The sequence below is a fragment of the Osmerus mordax genome, chromosome 13, assembly GCF_038355195.1.
Source record: "Osmerus mordax isolate fOsmMor3 chromosome 13, fOsmMor3.pri, whole genome shotgun sequence".
In the NCBI taxonomy this organism is placed as follows: domain Eukaryota; kingdom Metazoa; phylum Chordata; class Actinopteri; order Osmeriformes; family Osmeridae; genus Osmerus; species Osmerus mordax.
Window position 1 is genome coordinate 8,836,072 of NC_090062.1, and position 24,916 is coordinate 8,860,987.

The following is a 24,916-nucleotide window of genomic DNA, read 5'->3' on the forward strand; positions in this document are numbered from 1 at the left end:
ACTATAATGCGAGAAATATGTGTGTGTGTATGTGTGCAGGACGGGTGATCCCCCCCACGCTGGCAAAAGCACCCTCTTGGATGCCCCTATGGTTAAACATGATAAAGGGTCCTGTTGACCAGTGTGCAAGAAAACATGAGAAAGCCCCTTCTAGATGGCCCTACCAGTGGAAAAAACGTGAGGCAGTGCCCTCTAGGGTGCCCCTATGTGTGAACAAATATGATAAAGTCTCTTCTAAGGTTCCCTATCAGTGGGGAAAACCTGATGCAGTACCCTCTAAACTATTTGATAATCCTTATTGAAACACAAAGGTTTTATATTTGCAACAAAGTTTATTATTGGAATGTTCACAAAAAGCTCAATTATTGACTAGAGTAAAATATACAGCATATTTAAGAAAACCAGTTAGAAAATGACTACCAGTGCCTAATCATTTTGCAATATCTACAGTAATATTGTACAACATAAGAGACCCTTAGAAAAATATGTCATTTATTTCACTGTGTAGAACCTACACAATAATAAATAAATAAAAAGGTTGTTATATTGACGTTTTGTATCTTAACATAAGTTGCTTACATTCTTGTGGAATTCATCCTAAACAAAATAATAACTAGAAACCCTTTGGAACTATTGATTAAAATGTTTTATTTTGTGATGTATTACTTGAGGTATGTTTGATGTTTGGTTTTGTTAAAACATGATTGTAATGTCCTAATTGGCTCCGTTATAAAATGTTAAATAAACTCACATTAAATATAAAAATAAGGATAGAGTTCAAAAGATGTATCTATTATAACTCAAATATGCCAACATTTAATTTAGACATCGCTGAATCCTCGCCTTGCCCCTCTTTCTATATCGCTATTCTTCTATGTAATTTATATAGGATTCATCTTCTGTTATGTCCTTCAGTTATTTATACACCTATTTCAAAACCACATCATACATACAGTGCCTATAGAAAATCTACACTCTAAAAAAGTAACTTTATAGCCTGAATAAAAATGGACTATTGGATATGTATTGCCCATCAACACATAGAAACCTTTATAGACAAAGTAAAAAAACGTAAAAAAAAACATTTTGCAACTAGGATTTCACCTCTTAATTACTCAAACACAGTAAGGAATACTTTCGAATCAACTAAATTCTTATACAGACACGTTGAAATTCAAAGTATTTGTGTGTCAGTCTGGGAGAATGACAGATTTTAAGATAATACCAGGAGTTGTGTGATGCTGATGGGTTACACTTGAGCAAAACATATGTAGCCAAACATGACTGTTACTGTACTCAGTGGTATACCTTCTTGTGCAAACATCTTTAAAACATCAGTTTTTTCTTTGTCAGTAAGGCGCTGTGTGTAGACTAGTAAGAAAAAAAAAGAAAAGAAAAGCAGAGTGCAAAAACAACAGGCACTTATCTGGTAAAATGTCTCTTCTCCACAAATACGGCTTTCAATCGTCATGAAGTCTGCTTGCACTTAATTGCAATTGTGTATAAAATCCAGATATAGGAGATAACCATCTACGTTATACAACTGGTACGTGAGCAGTTTGATTACCCCAAACGATCATAAAATGACAAAAATCTTGAAATACATACCATTTGTAATTTCCCCAGTGTATTTGACACAATGTAGCACTGTCTTGCATTCCAGTAACATTTGACAAGATTATTGAAATTAAAGCAATTATGGTTGAAACCAAAGTCATGTATATTCACATCTTAGTTGCAGTTTCAGAATATTGTTCCTTCCAACTATGACTCTAAATAAATTATGTTCCACAGTCTAGCTCCTTTTTTCTATTTTACCTGATGTGTTCACAGTTGACAGTGAATTATGATATGACAATAGAATTTTCTAAATACTTCTATGACAATAGAATGTTTTGACCAAACTAATTGGAATAAATCTTGGTCCCAAGCCATAGAGGTCCAAAGCCATAGAGGTCCCAAGCCATATAAACCAAAGAAAGATATAAAAGTGTCATAACAATGGAACACCATGGCTTTCCAAAATTCCCATTTGTGTGCAGGAATTTAAAAAAAGCACTTGAACATTGTGATTACTAAAGAGACATCCTAAAAACCGTACCACTTTAATACATTATTTATTCATTGTAGTCCCAGAGGTTCTGTCCCGCAACTACACCCCAGGATCAGGTTTTTCCCCCTCCAACAGTTTCTCTTTAGTAGAGTCCAAAGAAACTTCTACCTTCTTCATTTCCATGCTTTTGACCCACGTGTAAGAAGAGGAACCTCCAAGAACCATCATATTACTAGTCCACCACAACATACTCTTTGTGGATGAGTTATAGACCACCGCTAGGACTGTCTGTACACAGGCTTTGGCGGTCCCTGACACATTGTGTGTGAGTGGGCTGGTGAACTTGATCTGTAGACCAGTGACATAGCCAATAGCAAACCCAAACACACCCCCAACTGTCATCATGCCCCAGAACTTTAGGTCGCCAAGGCCGCTGAATCTTGTAATTTGTTGAAACTCTCCAAAAATGAGGATTAGCGGAAGAAAGAGGATACAAGCATTGATATTGTTGTAGTAAGACAGCTTCCAGATGTTCCCATCCACAGCAGGCATCACCTTCTTGGTGTATATGGCATTAAGTGAGACACAGGCACTGGCTAAAACTCCAAAAAAGACACCCAACCATGAGAGAGAACCTGCTGCACCTTCTTGGTCCACACCAAGCCAGAAACCACCTAAAACAAATAAAAATAGAACAAACCACAGAAGACATATTTAAGTCAACCTCGATCAAATATCAAGGATAAGCTACGTATAATGATACATATTGCACGCTATTAAGATGAGTAAAGGTATTGTAGGTGCAACTGAGGGAAATGGTAGGCTACAGTCACCTTGGGTCCTCTTAGACCGAGTTAACGCATTTCAGTCTTACTATATTGCATGGGCTATAGGATATCGCCAGAGCCTGTTTTATTATTAGACATAGTAATGTCTATATTAAACATTCTCTGATATCGCTTTCAATTAATAAAAAGTGGTAGCTGACTTACCTAGAATGATTCCACAGCACAGAATGGCTTTGAAAGACGTGGTCTGCTTCAAGATAACGTAGGACAGAAGTACATTGAACACAGTAGATAGAGAACGTCCAATGGTGTAGAAAGCTACTCCGACGTATTTGAGGCACAGATTGTTAAATGTTATCATTGAAATAAAGACAACAGACAATGGTAGAACCTCCCTGGAAATCTTCAAGTCAAATTTGACTGAAGGGAAGTCGATCAATCCAGGACACAATTTGGAAAAAAATTGCATGACCCAACAGAGCCCCACTGTGACAAAACACTGATAAAATGTTACAAACAAAGGTGCATCCAATTCGTTACTGTCGAGAAGATAATTATTAAGAAAAACCATAGTAATTGAAATGAACCAATAAAGTGCTACCACGGCGGCAATTTTTATAGCCCTAAATAAAAATGTCTCTTCGCTACCTCCCATCGTATTCGAGTCAGCGAATGCCATTCTGATAATTTTCGAGCGTTTCAGCAGAATCCTGTTCATGGTTGAGAGAAAGAGATCAAATGTAAGTCATAAAAACAGTAACATTAGCCTACATGACAACGTAACAACATCTCCTTCGACTTATCGGATACGCACAACCAAGCGCCATCCTCTAATTATATGACAACTTCCGGGACTTATTCTTTTAAAAGACCCACGACGAAAATGTGGGATATTCGCAGATCTTCATGCTTTTATTATTTAGAAAATAAATCACATGATGCAACAACAATGCTGGAACAAAGTTATAAAAATGAAAAGTTGGCTATCATCAACTTAAGGTGCATGCTTATGGCACTGTCTGTAAATCGTCGCATAGTTTATTTACAAATAGAAGCAATCTAATTTTATCGATTAGTGAGTAAATTAACTCGAAACAAATTATGAGTCTACCTTCAAAATAGAAAATCCTTGTCCATCGATCGACTGCATCCACACACAGGCGAATAAGGAAGTAGCCTAAATATCGAATTCGCCCTATATTGACAATCCAGCTCCGCCTATTCCTTCAAGAGGTGTTTGCAGTGTCGCAGATAGCATGACAATGTGGTTGCCTCTTTGTTGTTTGTCCAGATATTCTGCCTATGTGGCAGCCTGGCAGGTTCATCCGGATCTGAACGAGGGATGGCCTCCTTGTTGCTCTCCCAAGCGTTTTCATATAGCCTAGTTTCCATTTGCAGACTACAGGTTATGTCCTGTATGTATCTATTTTCACACTATGAACGAAGAATGAAACGTCGTGCTAGATTGAAAATGTAGTCTACTAAAATAGCCTACCAATTTGATGAAAAGGAGTGACTTTTAGACGCCCGACTTGGAGCACCAAAAGTTACGCAATTGACTACTGGACAAAGACATTTGGAAACGGTTTTACATTTGTGGAACGTGTTTTACATTTGCGGAACCAGTTTTATATTTGCGAAACACGTTTACATTTGAGGTCCACAAATGTAAACGTGTTTCGCAAATACCTGTTCATAGGCCCTGTTACACTCAAAAAAAATGCTGGGTTATTTTTTCTACCCAAACGCTGGGTTGAGCCTGTCTGTTAAAATAGGTGCCAAAAGTCACATGATTTAAGTTCAGCTTTTTATGGCCCTATTTGCAAAACTTTATGGCACCAATTTTACGGGATCCCATTGAAAATGTATTGCAAATATGTAGTTCGAAAAAAACTCAAAGGCAAATCTAAATGTGATTGGTGGATCTTGATTTACATTTGTGGAAAGCAATTTACATTTGCGGAACCAGTTTTACATTTGTGGAACACGTTTTACATTTGTGGATCGTCCTACACATAGATATATATAATTTTGTTTATATATATCTATGGTCCTACACGCATTTGCAATACTTTTGGCCTCGTTTTGAGCCCATACAAAGCGTGGTGTTTCCATAGCAACATCCTGTTTATCCTTTGCATTCGCACTGTCAAGATGGCAGAGGAGGAGAACACATCATTGGTGAGTGACAAAAGTGCATGGACTGTCTGTCTTGTGAGCACAATGAGTTTGCTGGTTAGTATCACTGTATTAAACCTATTGTCGGAGCAAAGTTGAGAAATTGATTGTCAGCAAGCTAACCATTTATTCAACATTCGCTGCTGACATTGGCTTGCTAAATAGCTAGCTAGCTCTAGCTACTACAGTGTGCTATGTAGCTAGCTAGAGCTAACTACTGTACTGTACCAACAGTAATCCCTTACCCACTAACACTTAACTACTGTACTGTACTAACTGGATAGCATGCTATCTCGCCCCTGTCAAACAAGACGTCGTTTCGTAACCTACTGTGGTTAAAACATTTAATTTTGCAGAAACTATGTTTCTAGCTCACTAGTTACTAGCAAGTAATCAATCACACATACAAGCTGGGTCGAAGGTTTGCAACAATTAACGTGGATATCTTATTTAGCTAGCCAGCCAAGCCCAACTTATGTAGATTAGGGTAGTGAGCTAACTAGAGCTAAACTAGCTAATCTTCTAAGAAATCTTCCAGTTTGTGAACAGTGCAAGCCTCCAGTGGAGGGTGAAGTAGACTAATTGCATAACATTTAAATTTAGTCATTTATCAGACGCTCTTATCCAGAGCGTATCCGCTCAGTCATCTGACCCCCTAATAATGTATTGACATTGACAGGTATGCTGCTAGGACTAAATGTAGACACATTGACCGTCCAGAAAACAACCTAATATGCTTACTACCAGTTGTTCACAAGTGTTTATCATGCAAATACATAGTTAAACTGAAGTTCACGAAATTCATTTTCCTGCCACCTGAATGGTTTGTACCAGGTTGCCTATACATGGTGTCTCTGTCCACTGCAATAAAACAAATACTACTTTTTTTTAGCTCCCAATGGCCACTGAACCCAAAAAGCGAAGGGCCCCTAAAGGTAAGCGTGCTGAAACATGGGCTAAGTAGACAGAGTAGACACTTTTTGTTGTGAACGTGTGAATGTTATACTTTAGGCTTGCATGTGTTAGGCTTTGCGATGAGCCCTATGATTTTATTTTAGCCCTTGCATCAGTAGTTAGCCATATCAATTGTCATAGAAGTAAGTTTACATTTCTACCCAAAAAATCTACCATTGCACAAAATGCACTAATATATGTATGGACAAAAGTATTGGTACATCTGACACCTACCGTATTTTCCGGACTATAAGTCACACTTTTTTTCATAGTTTGGCTGGTCCTGCAATTTATAGTCAGGTGCGACTTATATATCAAAATATATATAATTTGACATGTTTTAAAATGTTTATTCATACTGACTGACATGAACCAACGAGTAAACACTGTCTACAACCGTGGAATGAGATCGGGAGCTTGGTGAACTTACCGGTAACTTAACTAGCTTACCGGTAACTTGCTTGTTGGACTCACTGGCTTTTCATGTTAATTTTGCCTATTCAGCCACCCAGGTATGTTCTTTATGCTATTGTGTAGCTGAATAACTGTTAATTGTTACGTTAACATACCAGACACCTATTCAGCCTGTTTTTCTGTATGCTATTGTGTGGTTGAATAATTTGCTTTTACAGATTAAATGTCTGTTCTTGGTCTTGGATTTTGTATTCTAAATAAATGTGATTTATATATGTTTTTTTCCTCTTCATGATGCATTTTTTGACTGATGCGATTTATACTCTGGAGGGATTTATAGTCCGGAAAATACGGTATATGAGTTTCTTGTACCTCTCATTCCAAAACTACAGGCAATATGGAGTTGCCCCCCTCCCCCATGTGGCTATAACAGCTGCCTTTCTTCTGGGAATGCTATCCATGATATTTGTATGGATATTTATGGAATGTCATAAAAGCTCATGTAGGTGTAATGTGTCCAATACCTTTGTTTATATAGTGTATCATACATCTAGCATCCCACCGTTTCAACATACTTCGTATCCACCAGAGGGCACCCTCAACCTGCAAGCAGTAATAATGTTGCTTAATCCAGCATTTAAAAAAATATACTTGAGTACAATATTGTATATCAATGAATACACCTCTACACCCTATGTGTTGCCAGTATGTGAGAGTACAAAGTCAAATACTATTGGAAAAGATTGGGGCTGTTGGAATTGACCTATGTCCAACTGGAAATTAATTGAACTCTATTGTCTCCCTTAGGGCCACTTGAAACAAAAAATGCTTTAAATATGAGGAAAGCACCTCATTTCAAATGTTACCTTTCTATAGTCCATTTCTACATATTTTTCCATGAGGTGGCAAGTTGTGGATTTGCTCCATACCTTTCATTCCATCAGCTGTTTCTTAAGTGTTCTGTTCTAAATGCATCTTCTGTGCCAGATTGTTTCTGTGAACAGAATGGCAAATTCAACCATTGCTTTAGCTAGGTCGCACACAAAGAGAGAAATCCAACATGTTGGGGATAGAACCTTCTACAAAGCTATATTTTGGGAGGTTTCATGCTGGGTTGCCACTTACTTGTCGCCATCTCCCCTTTATTGTTATTGGAAGACTTGTCACACATGAATCCCGCTCTCTTCTCCAAAGCTGCCCAGCTTTGTAAATTAGGACTTTAAGTGCCACAGGGCCCAGCTGAAACCTAGAGACAAGAATATTATTGCTGTCTCAGCAGGAGGAGAGCGGATTAAGTCTACAAATAGGGATATTGCAATTCTGATGTGCCAAATATGAGAAAATCGAAGCACTTTTCCTACTCTGTGTTGGGGTTGGAGAGGATCAGCATCCTTTTCCAGTTTTTACTGCGAGACACTGAATCCCAGACTTAAGGCCTGGGAGATCAAAACAGAGGGGAGCTTTAGTGTAAATCATAGCCTTTCTAAAGGCAGTACATCAGCTAACATCCTAATATCAGCAATTGACTCAACTATAGATTTCTCTCCCACAGGTAGAACCAAGATAACACTGATTACTGAAATCAAAGTCACTATTTTGAATGTGTGCTTGAATGCAATACTGTGTTCTCCTTGAAGAAAGACTAGAAAAAGTGTTCAGTGTATGGTGTGACTCATGAGGTTTCCTGACTTACGAGAGCAACCTTTGTATTAAGTTGCCTGTTCTGTTCAATATGTCTTACTGTCTTTAGCATATCAAAAGCCCCAGTGGTGCTGCCTTGAGAACTAAGCTTGTAATAGAAGGGTTACCTGGGCAACTTGGAGCATATCTTAACCTTGTGCAGACTCAGAAAGAGATACTCCTTGTCTTTATCAATTAGTTATGCTATTACTAAGATTCTGTGACTGCAGCTAACATATGCTATTTTAATTAAATTGGAGACATGAAAGTAGATCTTTCCTCCCATTAGCCTATTTGTCCACAAAAGGTTTAATGTATATCAGTTACCCATACGGACACAGGAATTACAGTTTCAGAAGCTGATACATATTCACAGCAATGTTATTGTAGAGTGGATACATTCAGTTGAATTATTCTAATTGAAGAACATGTTCTCAACTATTTTATTGTGAAAATGATACAGTAGGCTATATTGCCTTGTTATGTGAATGGACCTTTACTTTAGAAAGCTCATTTTTAGGTTTGAAAAATGTATTCCTCTGAAAAAAATGAATTAATTCTCTGTCTCTTCTCAGCTCCAGAATTTCCAATTCTGGAAAGGAGGAACTGGCTCATCCACTTGCACTACATTAGAAAGGACTATGAGACTTGCAAGGTAGGCTCCCTTGCAGACTCTCCTGATGGCAAGGTCCCTGTGTCATTCCATGGACACCACCTTGATGTGTTTTTGATGTGTTTTGTGTCAAACTGACTCTTCAGCCCTACCAGACAGACAGTGTGGGGAATGATGGCTACTTGGCATCAATGGGTCCCTCTTCCTTAGTCACAAAGGCAGTTATATCTCAGTGTAGTCTAATGAGGTGGGCTGCTGTGAGGATGGGGATGTAATCACCAGTTTCAAACAGCCACTATCAATCATTAAAAAATACCATGGCATTTATCTTTAACTTGTTCATCAGCTGTTCCTGGTATTTCTGTAGACAAATAGTTTGAGGGGTTGAAGTAAAAAAAAAAAAGCAACTATGACTTTTTCATTCTATTTGGTATAGTGAAACGTGGATTCCAAAACCTGGTTCTCACAAATTATAGAGATTGTTTCAGACCTGTGCTAGGATAACAATCTTGCAATCTGTGTGTTTACCAAAGGCGATCATTAAAGACCAGCTCCAGGAGAGCCATGGCATGTGTGAATATGCCATATATGTTCAAGGTAAGACACAGACCGTGTCACCGTGACAAAACAGCATACAACAGTTGCAATTAAAGCTAAGAGTATAAACTACTACTCCAAGCGCTATCTCCCTATATAACATGCTATGATTTACAGTGTGTTTGTGCAAATAAAAAGCCTATTTTTATTTTTTACTAAAGCACTAATCTTACGCCTCGAGGGGCAGATCCAGCAGTCCCTTGAGCTGTTCCAGAGCTGTTCCATTCTCAATCCCACCAGTCCTGACAACCTCAAACAAGTAGCCAGATCACTGTGAGCATCCTCACCCCCTCCCCCCCAACACACACACACATCCCCTATGCTTGGATCACAAGACTAAGACAGCAAATTAGAACGTAATGACTATTAGTGCACAAAAGTTTTTTTCTCAATATTTAATCTGAGGCCCATCCAGTCTCCGATGTTTCTCTTCCTTTGGGTTAATACATTGCAGTCATTTTGGAGTTTGTACCATGCTTTGGCCCTGTTGCTTGAAGAATCGTTTGTTCCTTTAGGCTCATATTTTGTTGGGTTGGCCATTTCTTTCTCCAGGTTTCTGCTGGGTAAGCACAAGGCAGCCATTGAGGTTTATCATGAAGCTGGACGTTTAAATGACAAGGACTGGGTAAGAGAAATGGGCTACTCAGTGCATGTTCTGTGGTCAGGCTACGTTGGTTATTTGATATGTTGTCTTAACACAGGAGGTCAACCACAATCTGGGGGTTTGCTATTCCTTCATTAAAGACTTCCAAAACGTAAGTATGAAGGGGTGGTTGATTAGCAGCACTGGTGCACATTGAAGTAATGAGGATTAACAGCTTCAAGTTTGTGGGCATGCTTAAAGAAAGGACCTCTAATAGAGACTAGAACTAAGTTATCTGCAGATGTATATTAGCAGATGTGTCTTGGGTCCTAGGCAGAAGAGAGGTTGAACTTGGCGCTGCAATTGAATAAACATGACAAGACCTTCATGATGTTGGGAAAGGTCCACCTGCTAGCTGGTGACACAGACAAGGCCATTGAGGTGTACAAGAATGCAGTGGAGTAAGTACAAGTTTGGAAAAGTAAAATAATATATGAAAAGCTATTGCATTTCGTGACGTGAGATATCCTGTCTACACTGTCTTCACACTATTCTAATACTATTTTACTTAATTCCAGTACAGCTAAATTCAGTAACTTCTCCCCAGGCAATATCTTAGTATGTCACCCATGACCTTGTTTTAAAACAATATAAAAGTTATTGTTTGACTTATATTTAGGCCAATGGAGTACAAAAATGGTCTTTGTGCTCGTTATTGCCACCTCATTGAGACCAACTGAATTAATCAACTCTTTCAGTGCAAGGGTTGATTTTAATGAGACAAACCACTGAGAACATATACACAATTCTCTGTCTTTCTCTCTCTCTCTCTCTCTCTCTCTCTCTCTCTCTCTCTCTCTCTCTCTCTCTCTCTCTCTCTCTCTCTCTCTCTCTCTCTCTCTCTTTCTCTCAGCTAAATAATCCCCTCCAGTCACCATTAATACTTAGCAATTGTGCTGATTCGAGACCATTAAATATTCAGATTATCCAAATTTGTACAATTCCTCTACACTAATGGTATTATGCTTAATTCTTTCAAATGGAAGGTTAAGTTTCATATGAAATGTCTACTTCTTTCATTTCTTAGGTACTGCCCTGAAAATACTGACTTGCTGACAACTCTTGGACTGTTGTATCTGCAAGTAAGTCACAGACAGCACAGCAGTAAAAATTTCCCGATAGGACAACATTTTGCAAGTTAGTCATAAACATGGAGTTCATTCATGACTGAAACTGACATTTCCAATTTCTTACTGTAACTCCTTTATTAACCATTTTCACAATTTCACAGCTTGGGAAATACCAGAAAGCATTTGAGCATCTCGGAAACGCCCTGACCTATGACCCGAACAACTACACTGTAGGTTGACAGCACTAGTTTTACAACACCAGAACACAATGCTGATGAGGCTTTTTCTGTTCATGGGTCATACTTGTATGTGTATATATGCTCTTCCAAGGCCATCTTAGCTGCTGGTAGTATGATGCAGACCCACGGGGATTTTGACGTGGCCATGAACAAGTATCGCGTGGCAGCCTACTCTGTGCCTGAGAGTCCTCCCCTCTGGAACAACATTGGCATGTGCTTCTTCGGCAAGAAGAAATACGTTGCAGTGAGTAGTGCTCTTCTGATAATCGATAATAAGCACCGTATACAATACTGCATCACCAGAATGCTGTAATTTTTCTTAGCTACATTGTCTGGTCGATCAGGGGTCAGACCATGTTTGGAATACTTAAATGCTTTAATTAAAGTCACAGATGGATAACTTGTCACATATGGGTAATGTTTCCTGCTTTAAGACTGTTATGTTGATTATTTGTGCTATGCAGTATTCAAGCCATTACCCTGCATTGTATTATATTACGGTAACAATCATTTACAAAATTAACCCAGATTATATTTTCCACCATGGCTCTGTCCAGGCCATCAGCTGTCTGAAACGAGCCCACTACTTGTCTCCATTCGACTGGAAGGTGCTTTACAACCTGGGTCTGGTGCACCTGACCATGCAGCAGTACGCCTCTGCCTTTCATTTCCTCAGCGCCGCCACAAACCTGCACCCACGCCTGGGAGAGCTCTACATGTTGCTGGCTGGTAAACCTGTCAGAAACACTGGTTTAGATTAGCGCTTAGTGGGATGTTGATGTTTGTGAACTCTAGGAAAAAAAATCTAAACTCAAAGCTTTTTAACTATGCATCGTTTTTCTCAAAACATATGTCATAATAAAGTTCTTAACCGACCATGCTTAAAAAGGCTAACAATTAGACAATAACTTGTATGATTTCTAGTTGGCAGTGCATTGATATGTATAACTTCTTTGATCTAATTCTCCAACAGTGGCTCTGACCAATCTGGATGATGTGGAGAACGCCACACGGTCCTACGAGCAAGCGGTAGCTCTAGACCAGTGAGTTTCCCCCTGTTGAACTCCCCCATTCAGTTTGATCTTCCGTCAGTCCCTGTCAATATGACCCAAAAGGGGGAATTTAATGTCAATTATTGAGTTGTTTTCTGCTGTGACCAGTGTCCTCCTCATCCTCTCCTACTCAGGTCCAATCCGTTGGTCAATCTGAACTTTGCCATCCTGCTCTACAATCATGGTGACAAGAAGGCAGCCTTGGAGCAGTACCAGGAAATGGAAAGGAAGGTCAACCTCCTGAAAGACAGCAACACCGATTTTGATCCGGAGGTAGCATTACACACAGTTACAGTCTTTAAGCTACTACTATAGAAGGTCATACTAAAGAAGGAAGCAATTAAGTTTAAGTTTGTATCAAATAGTTTATGGTTTATGACCGTTGATGGTTGCTTGGTAACTATGTCTGCCTCAAATTGAACCTTACACGAATCTTGTTTGATTTACGGGTTACTGTAGACTTCATACTTACCCATGTTACTGTGATCCAGATGAACGGGTGCAGATGAACTGGTTTATAAAATAAATAAACAAAGACAGCAAAACAGATAACGGATTCATCTTCAACGCGTCCAGTGTAGCCGGTTAAATAAAAGATCCGCCCTGTGAACGTTCTATTTCCTCACTGCAGAAATTCCGCGCTTGGTGTATCCGTAGCGTAATACCGAAGCTCCAGCTTAAGTTTAATTCAATTATATCATTGTCCTTATCATTTCAAGTGTATGACGTTTGTTATATCACTCCATGGAAGATTTGGTAAAGAGTTTCCTCAGACGTTAGAGTCTTTCTCCGCTCATTGGAGTCAGGTGGCTGAGCGGTTAGGGAGTCGGACTCGTAATCTGAAGGTTGCCAGGTCGATTCCCGGCCGTGCAAAATGACGTTGTGTCCTTGGTCAAGGCACTTCACCCTACTTGCCTCGGGGGGAATGTACTTACTATAAGTTGATCTGGATAAGACCATCTGCTAAATGAATAAATGTAATGTAATCATTGGGTAAGAGTATACCGATAAGGCTCAGGCCTTAATGCCGGGGCCCGGGTTCGATCCTGATGGAGGAAACAATTTTTCCAACTCCCAACACCTCCATTCTGTATTTCTTCTAAGCTAATGGACATGGCTCAGAAGATGGCGACTGCCCTGCAGGTGGGTGAGAGCGTGGTGTGGACCAAACCTGCCAAGGATTCCAAGTCCAAGAAGACCTCTGGTTCTTCCGCCAAGGCACCCAGCTCCCAGCAGCCGCTAGGCACCAACCAGGCTCTGGGCCAGGCCATGTCCTCCGCTGCTAGCTTCAACAAGAGCATACAGCTTCCAACAGGTATGGTACTACTGGGCTCATAGTGGAGGCATCATTCACAAACGTTGAAGATCCTAAACCTTAACCCTAACTAGCGCTTCATATTGAGGGGTCACTCAATTTATGTTCCACTTACTGTCAATACACTTTAACTGTCCTGTAAAAACGTGTACATTGAATCAGTAGCAAGTAAAAATTGTGTAAATGTCAAATTCCAATCAAGGGTTCTGATTGTAATCGTTGGCTTGTACAGGAACCCCCCCCAAGCCCCCATCCCTGCCCCTGGAGCCGGAGCCAGATGTGGAGGCTGCCCCCAGCCCCCCCAGCCACACCCCCGGCTCCCCTGATGCCGAAGAAGCCAAACCTCCCCCTAAATCCAAAACTAGCAAGAGTAAGTCTAAGGTGGAAGTGAATTAGTCAAGATAGCCAACCTTCCTCTGTCACCACAGCTTTGCACTGTGATAGCTCATTAGCTACTGAATGTTACTGAAAAGGCGCACAAAACTGAGGGATTATATCATGAGAAGTTAGTCAAAAGTCTTTAGGCATATGTCGGTACTGAAGTCGGTACATGTGAGGCTGTTTTCTCTATACAATACATTTTACAAATTGGAAAAGTACGTCGCAGACCAAAGCCTGGCAGCTCAAAGAGGTTTCACAAAACATTTTGAGACGGTTTTTTTTGACGATATCCATCACCACGCTGTCAACTACAGTATGAAGTATTACTTTTCCAAATTGCTGAGAGTAGCTAAAGTAGGTTGTCATTCATCACTTGACATTCTTCTTTCAATATCTTAACATGACAATCATAAGTAAGATGAGGACATGTAAGAGGATTCTACAGGCAGCTGCTCAATGTTTGATGTGAATAGTACTGCTTTCCTCTTGCTTTTATGTATTGGCAGTTTTATGTAGATATGTATTTATGTAGAGAAATAAAGTATTAAGATGATTCACATCTTAATTAATTTATAGCCACTATAAGTTGTCTGTAATTTCTTCTTTGCCTTAACTACATTCAGATTAAGCGCTTTGCTGAAATGGGCCACTATGGTGCAGTGTTGTATTAACAACACTGTGCCTTCTGTCAGTGCCTTCTGTTTAAAGAATTTCTAATAAGGGGTGAGATAAACAGACCTTTCAGTATTAAACATTTTCGGTTGATGATCAAACAAATGCAGTAGCAGACACCTACATCTAAAGTCCCCCTCAAAAGAGTAAATTAAACCAAAACTGGAGGGTGCTCTTGTACTGGTGCTCTTGTACTTATGTACTGTACATGAGACAGACTTTTCAAGAGGCAGAACCCCCGCAAAGGTCACTCCCTGTTCCAGCTACTCCCCTCTGGCAGAAGGCTGCGGTCCATCAGGACCAAAACCTCACGCCATAAGAACAGTTTCTTTCCATGAATGTTGACCATTCACGCTGTTCATTATTCTTATTTTTATATATATTATTATAGTATTATAGTAAATTCCGTGTTTGTATAACATACATGGCGAATAAACCGAATTCAGATTCTGATGTGTACTGTACATGCTGGGAATAGAAGGATTTTTGAGAACATGTGATGGTTATTGCTTGAAGTTTTGGGCAAAATCTTCCAAATCAGATCAAATAGATTAATTTTTCCCCTTTTCACATATATTTCTTGAGCTGTGGCATAGTTTGCTTTCCAGCTCCTTCAATTGACAACCACCCCCCCCCCGCCCCCCCCTCAAGCTCCCCAAATCTCCCAGCTTTAAAGATTTCAAGCCCTATGAAAGTTTAGATATCTGTAATTCTATAAATAGGAGTCAGTGACTCTAATTCCAAGTGAATAAAAATGTCACTGAATAACTGAATAGCCTTTCCAAACCCTGGTTGAAATATTTTTCTGTCGTTAAATCAGATAATGTATTATTATCAGAGTTATTGTTATTTATTATGATAATATAATGACTGATTACAGAGATTGCTGCCTTGTTTTATGTAATTATGGTTTCATTACACAAATGCCACAGCATTTATTCCTTGGGTCCAGGCCCAAAGTGCTTTTTTATTAACTACACCTCCCCAAAATGAAGTCACGGAGCAAGAGATCTTTTCAGTGTTCCATTTGGTGCTCAGGCACAGCCAAAAACCCCTGCAGACCTCATGGGTTCTCTTTAATGAGATGGAAGACCTTGCACAAATTCACCCTTTGTCGTCGGAAATTACTGTTATTTTGGCAATAAGCTTTCATATACTGTAAAAGTGAATGGAAAAATATGTGAACGTTCCAAACCAATTCAGATCACTGTAAAGCAAATTCATTGAACTCATATCATACCATCTCTGGAAGTGGCTTGTACTGTACATCGTAAATGTAATATTTGGAACTAGATTTCGGAGGAGCTTTTTAGATGTTTGGAGACCCCAGTTTGAATCTCAATGAGTAAATAACTAATTTAATCATATTGCACTTTCCTCATTCAACATAGAAAAGTACAAGATTATAGACAAAAAAGCCACTAATAGTTTACATTCTCATTTTTTTAAATAAGTACAGTGTAATATCCCTGACAGGACAATTATTGCTTGGATTAATTTGCTTTGCATTCTATCAAAAGACACATTGTGTTCTGCCAATGAGAGAATGTCCCTATAGAGCACTACTTCCTGGCTGAGCCAATGGTTATCAGGCAGGTTGTAAAGAACCAAGGGGAGCTAGTCAGTAAAATGTAGTTGGGGGCTTGAAACAAGATAGGGTTTACTGTCTTGGTTTGTCTTGTTCTTTATATGCTAGATACAGTATGGTATGGTAATGGTAAGAAAACATTTAAATTGGTGTTCTCTCTCTTAACTATATTATCTCAAGAATGTGTCAGGCCAAGTACATCAGGCCAACACATTCACACATTTTAAGGGATAAAATATGAGTTGAAATACATCTCTACCATGAACACCCAGTGTTAATCAAAAGGGGCGTCGGACTTGACAATTTTGGAGTGATGTGGCAGGCAGCAATGGTGGAATTGCCCCCCACATACTTGTTTTTGTGCACAATCAGCCTGCAGGTGGCGCTCTAGGCAACCGCCTGTGTTGCCTATGCTTAGAACAACTCACTGCTAAACCTTTTCGAGGTCTGGAAACATGGTGAAATTGTGTTGAATATGTTTGAAACATGAAGGGAAGTACAGGTGCTTTTCATCATTAGACAGACGGTTATCATTAAACAGCGCAACGTAAAGTTACTGTCTGCACCTTCAGTAGGTTACTGCTCCAGTTGGTCTTGTATTAGGCTAGTGGGCTAAACACAAACCGGTGTTTGCAGTAAGAAGGCAATCAATGGATTAGAGTGGTGCAGTTGAGTAGAGGTAAGCCTCACATCCACACTGTCTTTGAGGTGGAGTTTCACATAATTAATCTGTCTAGCCCCACTGGCTTTATCCCATCTTTCACCATGACACTAATAATGCCTAATTATATAATGTTGTAAAATCTTGGCTGGTGTTTAAACATGTAATTTAGGTAGCTTAATGGTGCATATAATGTATTTTCCTTTTTTATCGCCAGTTTTTTCTCCGGCAGAACTGGGAAGCGAGGCTTTGCATCTTAATCAAGCTACTTGATTAAAGAACGGTTGTTGTTTTGGTAGTTGTTTACTCACAGCAATGTCTATCATAAAAAATATATATCAAGTCTACTCAAAGACCCCCTGCTAGCTACTCGGCAGAGAAGCTTATCTGTGTGTTCTCCCCCCTCTGCTCTCACCGCATCTCATCTCCATGTGTCAGCAGCAAGCTGCGAGCGACAGTCACAAATAATAGCCAAGTTTAGATAGCCAGCATCTCTGGGATGAAAGACTGATTCATTAGAGAACCACAACTACAGTAGTTTTCAACAACATTTTCCTATTTTTTTTGTTTATCACCTAGCCTACTCACTTTAATCTGAATTCTGTATATATTGTGTGCGTCAGTGTGTTGATAGCCTACATATAGAATTAGCAAAACACATTGCCACTGTCGTTGCACTTTGATGGTTGCAAGGTAACTATCGGCAATAGTTAGTAGAGGGGTTACATGACAAAAATCAAGAAAGATCAAAGGATCTGCCAACTGTCCTTTTGTGTACCTAATGATATTCAAGGCAGTGATTCACTGTCCCAGTACGCCTTCAATGTCACCTTAGCTTGAAGTCCCCAATACTGCTTTAATCTTTTTTTTCTTCTTTCAAATGGGCCCAATGGGTCCTGCTTCTTATTACTGGGGATTATCCTCTCTGACAGTTTAAATGGGAAACTCTGTTTAAAACCATTTCATCAATATATACATTACAAAGATATAACAAAAACTTGCAGAGTATGGGGACCATGATTAGAGGCTCAGCGGGTAGGTTTTTTAACTGCAAAGTGCCACTTTATTTGAACTCTTAAAGTATGAAGTGTGTAGTGTCAAGGCCTTGGATATGGATACAGTCATCATCTTCATAAGTAACATGCAGCTGCGTGCTACTGCTCCAGTCATGGATGTTGTTCTTGATGAAATGATGTCCATCCGTGTCAAACTTTAAAATGGAAATTTATCTGATGCTTTCAGATATCAAAAGATGTGGTTTTGTATTCGTATGCATTCATGCATATCTGCATATGTGGCAAGCCTACAAAACCAACACATTTTAATTTACATGTACTTTGAGAAAGTGTGGTTATGTTTGGCAAGAGAGCAAGAAACCTAAGGTTTCCAAGTATCTCCTTGTCTGGATACCTGTTTTGGTTGAATTTCAGGCTGTGAGTTTTGTCATACAAGGAAAGTGTAGAGCAAACATTAGCAGTCTCCCCCAATCCAATACTGAGGATATGATACTAATAACCAAAGGCCCCTTGCACTTTCTCTCTTTCTTTCTTTCCCTCTCACCAGTCAATACATAACTACTTTAAGCCACCTCTGCAGGAGCCTGGACTAAAAAGGCAAACATATCTTTTTTCTTATTCTTCTTCCATTCACAGGTTGTAGAAATATACAGCTTACAACAGACTGTACACAGGTGGACGTGGAGAGCAGAGGTATTGTATATGTCAACAATGTCGATCTAGGCTAGCTGTTGTTCAATAAAGAACAGCTTTGAAATAACCTTCCCCTTATACCTTTTAAAACAACCAATGCTTTTTGACGGAAGAGATCAGTTAAACTTTGAATATTGTATTGTGACCATATAGTCTTTTCACTCTGTTTATTGATAATTTGTTGACATAATCACAGAATAACATACCAGTAACATTACAAAGGCTGTGCTGACCCCTAAGTCCCAATGTCACATTAATAATACACAGCAACGCCATAATGATCAACATACGTTGAAATGTGACAATACATTACATTTTATTTTGTATCCTGCCTGCAACAATCTTGCAATATTGGACTACAGTACCAGTCAAAAGTTTGGACACATTTTCTGGAATGGGAAAATGTGTCCAAACTTTTGACTGGTACTGTATATAAATACTGAAATAACATGAGGTCCATCTAACAAAAACAATGACTGCCTTTTTGTATGACCACAATGATGTGAAAATGCTTTTTCATTGACTGCTGTTTGTACTTTATTTGCAACCACACTCCAACACCGTTCATTACACCCCCCCCCCCCCCCCCCCCCCCCCCAAGGCCATAGTGTCCTCCTACAGTGGTATCACCAAATCAAAGCTTACCTTCACCTTTAACACATATTTTATATTGGACTCACAACTGACATTATGGCTCCTCAGAGTGGCAGGCTAGGTTTGTGATGGGCACGGTAGGAATGTGGCTTCAGGGGATATCATCTACAGGCTTGCCTCCAGCTATAGATGCTAACAACATATGGTAGTTTGTGTGCAAGCTGTGTATATGTTTGCAGGTGCTTTCATTGTGTATTTCCGTTTGTGTGACAGTGTAGTAACTGAAAGTCCTGCAACTAGTGAAACGACAAATAATTAAACGTGTTTGTCTCTTCTTGGCCATAGGTCATAAATCAGGGCTGGATTACACTTTAATTGCTTCCATAACAGTCTTTGCATTGTTTTAAATGCCTGGCCACATCGACCTGGTAACACAATTACTTCCTGCGTCAATTTCTGGCCTTGGAATTGCATTGCTAGGACAACCTGGATGGCGAAATGTTGCATTATATTTCTTCACAGAATCCATTCTTTGGGACACACATGATTGAAATTAAGCTTGTTGCACTAAGGTAATATCTACCCCACTAAATTGGTTCTGTGTTTATTTATTTTGTTGTTTTTTCCTGTGGTAGAAATCAATGGGTGAAATAGAATCAGTCCTCTTTCTCACTGAATTCCTATTTTTCTTTCCAGGTGACCATCTAGTCATTATATAACTAAACCTTTGTAGAAGCTTCATACAGATTGCACTAAGAAAAGTACTGGAACTTTTTAAGATGAAAAATATGTAACATTGATGTTTTAGAAACAAACATCCAATCATAACAGTGTTATAAAGTAAATGTTATCCACATCCAATGCTATTTTGTGACCATTTAACTATATTTCATAACTTATATTTCATAACTGTAAATAGTAATTATGTGTTGTAGTTTTACACATTTTTCACCTGAAGGTTTCTTGTGATCTAACTTTGATTAGAATAGGAGGTAAGCATATGATTCCCATGCAAACCTTTGAATTTCGATGAATAGCACTGTGTGAGTGGACTCACAATGGAGTTCAATTATTTTCAATGGAGGCACTGCACCACGTATGCAATGTAGACTCCATGGTGTTCCTCTCTCCTCCACCATGCAGCAACCTCAGGCTATGATGAGCAGTACAGATGGAGAGAGCGATAGTGACTCTCATCTACTCTAATGCAGACCTCGTCTGAGCCCTGATCAGTGCTTCCTGGCAAATCTATTTCACATCCCATTTCTCTCTCTCTCTCTCTCTCTCTCTCTCTCTCTCTCTCTCTCTCTCTCTCTCTCTCTCTCTCTCTCTCTCTCTCTCTCTCTCTCTCTCTCTCTCTCTCTCTCTCAGATCTCTTAATTCTGTTTCCCCTATCTTTCTCCATCTACCTCATTCATTTAGTCTCTATCACTCATATTTTTAGACATGGTGAAACTCTCTCAGCCCTGCTCTTTCTCTGTCTCACTCTCACACTCTCTCTTTTGTGTTCTCTCCAGTAGCAGGGGGTTATTGAGTGCGCTATCCACTTCTTTTTGTCTGAGTAGCAATAAAATGGGAGAGTGACCTATGAAGCAACCCTGGTCCTTTATTGGCTCATCTAGATGTACTGGGATGACGAGCTTCAAGCTTTATTCAAACAGATGACTTCTTATTTGGGTTTCATACATCATCGTGTATAGTCTCTCTGGCTTTCTGTCACACACTCTCACAAACACTCACTCTATCTCTCTCACACGCATATACACATTCAAATACACACACTCTCGGAAGGAGAAAGCTCCATAAGGAAATGGGTTGGGTTCTGGTAGTGCACTTAGACTAACAGCAATTACCCAGCAGGGTGTTGAGGCCATGTGGAGAGTCCTGGGGAAATCCATCAAAATGCAGCTTGCCCGGTGGGCCAGTAATGAACTGGTTCTTTCCATGCTAGCTAGTACACTTCACACACACCAGCAAGTCTAATAACGATTTGCCAAGTCCTAAGGTGTAAGTAAGGTTTCCCACATGTGTATTTGAAGACATGGCTATAGTTCTGGAAGATTGACCACCATAGGAGTGGTCAATCTGTGAATCGGTAAACACTGTGTCAGTGTTGAGTCTAACAGTAAGTACTGTGTTAGTTACTTTCTTCACATCACCAGCATGTTGCAAAGTCCTCACTCTGCTAGCTGTGAAAGTTAACGGTAGGTGGAACGTTGAATCATCTTTACCGATTACCAAAGCAGATTCATTTTTTTATAACTTTAGCTGCTTTATGGTATCAATATTTATGATTTCCATTTTTGCCAGCAAATCACTTTTCCCTGGATCCCATATGCAGGAGCCAATCTTCATTCAGAGGGAAACTGAGATGATTTATGGTCTCCCCGTGTTGCACCCTAGAGGGCTTGGTCCTGCACCGGTCAATTGTCCTCTCTCTGTTCCATCACCCAGATCTAATAGACCTGAAATGAACTGGATAAAATTCTACTGTATGTTCCAGGTGTCAAAATCGTGTAGAAACTGCAATTTAAATAAAGGTCCACTACCTTGGAAAGATCCTTGCTCATTTGGGTATTGTTTTGTTTTACATGTCTTAGTGATATGTATTTAACATTTGTATTTCAAAGTTGTGTACAATTATATGTAGAATAATATATAATTATATATCAAATAATAAATCTTTTATTCGTAAACTTATGACTGGTGGAGTTACGAATCACTTTTTAAATTCACACTATAAGAATTGATATTGTGTCCAAAAGGTAGGAATTGCTAAATAAAAGGATATCGGTTTAAATGGGCAAGACATGGGAAACTTTTCTCTTTAATTCAAACTTCCTAAACCAATAGAGCCCTGGCAATTAAATGTTGTAATTTTTATTATTTCCTTACCTATATGTAATGGCCATTAGGAACTTCTGTTCAATTTCTGGCCAAAGCAGGACGGTGAGCTGTGTGACAGTTATTTGTTCAATGAACACATGGCAGTGACAGTGTGTGCCCACCATCCCTGTGTGCCTGTGGGTACTGATGGCACACTGGGCTGGGAAAAGGGATTGTGGGATGCTGGAGGCTTGAAGGAAAGGTCCTGACCCATGGCTACAGTGGGGAGTTTTGTCTGGCCAAAGTGTGCCAATGTCTGTTGCACACACAGTCTCCCCCTCACACAATGTATGTCAATGTTTGTGTGACAGTCACACAAACACAAACACAAAAATGGGCCACACATTAAATTAAGATAACATTAACTACCATGTAACTATAGCAGTGTACTATACTGCTGGAGACTCTTCGCCTCCCTCCTTACCAAACACCCCTCCTGTGCCACCTGAGAGGCACCTCAGAGGACATGTAGAAGACAGATGGGAGAAAAAGGGCATGACCTGTGTCTGCGGGGACAGATGTAGACCTCTCCCCCTTGCTCACCCACACACCTGTTACACATCATGTCTGCTACAACACACACGGCGCTAGGGCCAAAGCCACATGCCCCCATTCTTGGTACTGGGGGTGTTAACACCCAGGAAATATATGTACATCCATTTTTATGTATGTATTTCTGTTATATTAAATACACAACATGCAATCCATGTACTGCACATTGTAACCTCATGCTGCCATAATTGCCTACCAAAGTGTGGGCAAAGTTGGGTTTTGTTGAATTGATTCTCCTAAGGATAGTCAGTAATAATTAAGGATTGACATGGGCTTTCTATTTACTGTAGATATTGGAATCCAAGAACGTGATTCAATCAGTTGTTTCATCCTTTGTTTAACTATTGATTTGAGACCACCTAATTTTGAATCCCTTAAGGATTTTAATACATATGGCTTTGATATTTATTAACATTGGTTCATTTTAACATAATTGTTCAATCTTAGCATTCAGCTTCAGTGACTTAGAAAGTACCAAACCTCCTTCAAAAATCCACACACAGCTGTATAATATCCTTGAGAGATTTTACATTTACATTTATGCATTTAGCAGACGCTTTTATCCAAAGCGACTTCCAAGAGAGAGCTTTACAAAAGAGCATAGGTCACTGATCATAACAACGAGATAGCCCCAAACATTGCGAGCAGCCAAAACATGAAGCATACATTGTGGAAAACCAAATAAGTCCCAAAGGGAAGAACCATAAGAGCATGCAGTTAAACAAGTTACAATTGAACAACATGAAACTCCCCACAAGAGTGCAAGAGTGTACCTGTAGAAAAAACAATCAACAGTAAAAATATTTCACAGCGAGTACAAGAATTTGAAACCGTTACAACTAACCAACAAGAGCAACAAGTCTCTCAATACGAGTCATTGTGATCCTGGAGGAAACTAACATCAGGTCCAGCCAAGCATTCCTAAGTGCCGTTGTACTCCCGGAACAAGTGCGTCTTGAGCCTTTTCTTGAAGGTGGGGAGACAGTCAGTGTCCCTGATGGAGGTGGGGAGTTGATTCCACCATTAGGGGGCCAGACAGGAGAAGAGCTTGTGTTGGGACCGGGCGCTCTTGAGCGGTGGGACCACCAGACGGTTGTCAGAAGACCGTAGGTGGCGGAGGGGGGGGGGGGGGGGGGGGGTGTAAGGCTGGAAGAGAGACTTGATGTAGTCGGGTGCAGTCCCATTCACCGCTCGGAAGGTCAGTACCAGAGTCTTGAATCTGATACGGGCCGTGATGGAAATCCAGTGGAGGGAGATGAGGAGCGGGGTAACATGGGAGCGTCTGGGTAGATTGAAGACCAGACGGGCCGCCGCGTTCTGAATCCTCTGGAGAGGGCGGGTTTGCGCATGCTGGTTAAGTTTGCCCTTGACGCGCTCTGTAATTCTGCTCTGAATATTTGAACTTATTTAAACTGTGAGCATTCTCAAAAAGGAAATTATATTCACAACAAGGAATGATTCCTTCCATTCTGACTCAATTAAACAAAATTGCTCAGTTGTAAAGCTTTTGTGTGTATATTGATGACTAAACCAGTACACATTAATGCCAATTAGTCCAAAGTACATTCAAGGAGAGATTATCTTGAACGGACTAAGTTTGTCAGGAAGTACTCTGTTTCTAACTTCTGCATGAGAAGAGTCCATAATGTGGGACAGTGCCATGTCTTGATGGAGATAAAACAGTAACCATTTAAAGCTGCTATTATGAGAACCAAGAACGCACATACCATCAATGGCAGTAATACATTGAGGTAGAAACAAGAGATAGGTTTTGGTTTTAGTGATTTTCTGAAACAACAGTGACTCGTTCTGTGACTTGCTTGCTTATTAAGGTTTCCAATACCGGTCACTGTTTAGGTCAACCGCAAGGGTCAAGTCATTGTCATTTTCTACTGTATATGTCATTATGTCTAGTTGCTTTCATATCTTTAGAATAAACATTTTACTGATAACTGATTTCCAAATGTGCAAAAAGTGTCTATCTTGATAATGCGATGTCTTTCCATCAATCAAGGGGATGCCTGCAGATACAATATGTTATCTGACTTCAGTGAGGCTCAAGATTTTACCACAACTGCTTTCAAATCAAGTTTTTTGTTTTGGGGTATTTTCCCTCAAGCTGTAACTGTACCTCAAGGCTGGATTCAACTTACCTTTACAACACTGAAGCATTTTTTCATATGCCTACTGTACAATGATGGTTAATGTGCTACTTTCAAGACATTTGGTGGACTCAGACAGCTGTCCAGATGGGCAGTTGGCCACGATGGAGTACTG

At 39.8% G+C, this 24,916-nt stretch overlaps 2 protein-coding genes across 4 annotated transcripts; one reads left to right on the forward strand and one right to left on the reverse strand.

Annotated features, from left to right (window-relative positions):
• Positions 1-1,395: 1,395 nt before the first annotated feature.
• On the reverse strand, positions 1,396-4,334 carry slc35c1 (solute carrier family 35 member C1). 2 transcript variants are annotated; one of them, XM_067249106.1, is made up of 3 exons: positions 3,953-4,333; positions 3,046-3,551; positions 1,396-2,727 (listed from the first exon to the last, which is right to left on the reverse strand). In XM_067249106.1, exons 2-3 carry the CDS (start codon positions 3,518-3,520, stop codon positions 2,153-2,155), a joined length of 1,050 nt encoding a protein of 349 aa, XP_067105207.1. In that variant the 5' UTR covers positions 3,521-3,551; positions 3,953-4,333; the 3' UTR covers positions 1,396-2,152. The 2 variants fall into 2 exon arrangements, with proteins under 2 accessions (XP_067105207.1, XP_067105206.1); XM_067249105.1 differs by having other exon boundaries at positions 3,046-4,334.
• A 603-nt stretch (positions 4,335-4,937) lies between these two features.
• Positions 4,938-14,547, forward strand: bbs4 (Bardet-Biedl syndrome 4). 2 transcript variants are annotated; one of them, XM_067249107.1, is made up of 16 exons: positions 4,986-5,022; positions 5,912-5,954; positions 8,643-8,722; positions 9,214-9,277; positions 9,439-9,550; positions 9,830-9,902; positions 9,979-10,032; positions 10,194-10,321; positions 10,948-11,002; positions 11,152-11,220; positions 11,321-11,473; positions 11,787-11,958; positions 12,203-12,272; positions 12,416-12,554; positions 13,386-13,596; positions 13,829-14,547. In XM_067249107.1, the coding sequence occupies exons 1-16, from the start codon at positions 4,996-4,998 to the stop codon at positions 13,990-13,992; spliced, it is 1,614 nt and encodes a 537-aa protein (XP_067105208.1). In that variant the 5' UTR covers positions 4,986-4,995; the 3' UTR covers positions 13,993-14,547. The 2 variants fall into 2 exon arrangements, with proteins under 2 accessions (XP_067105209.1, XP_067105208.1); XM_067249108.1 differs by lacking the exon at positions 5,912-5,954 and having other exon boundaries at positions 4,938-5,022.
• The last annotated feature ends 10,369 nt before the right edge of the window (positions 14,548-24,916 follow it).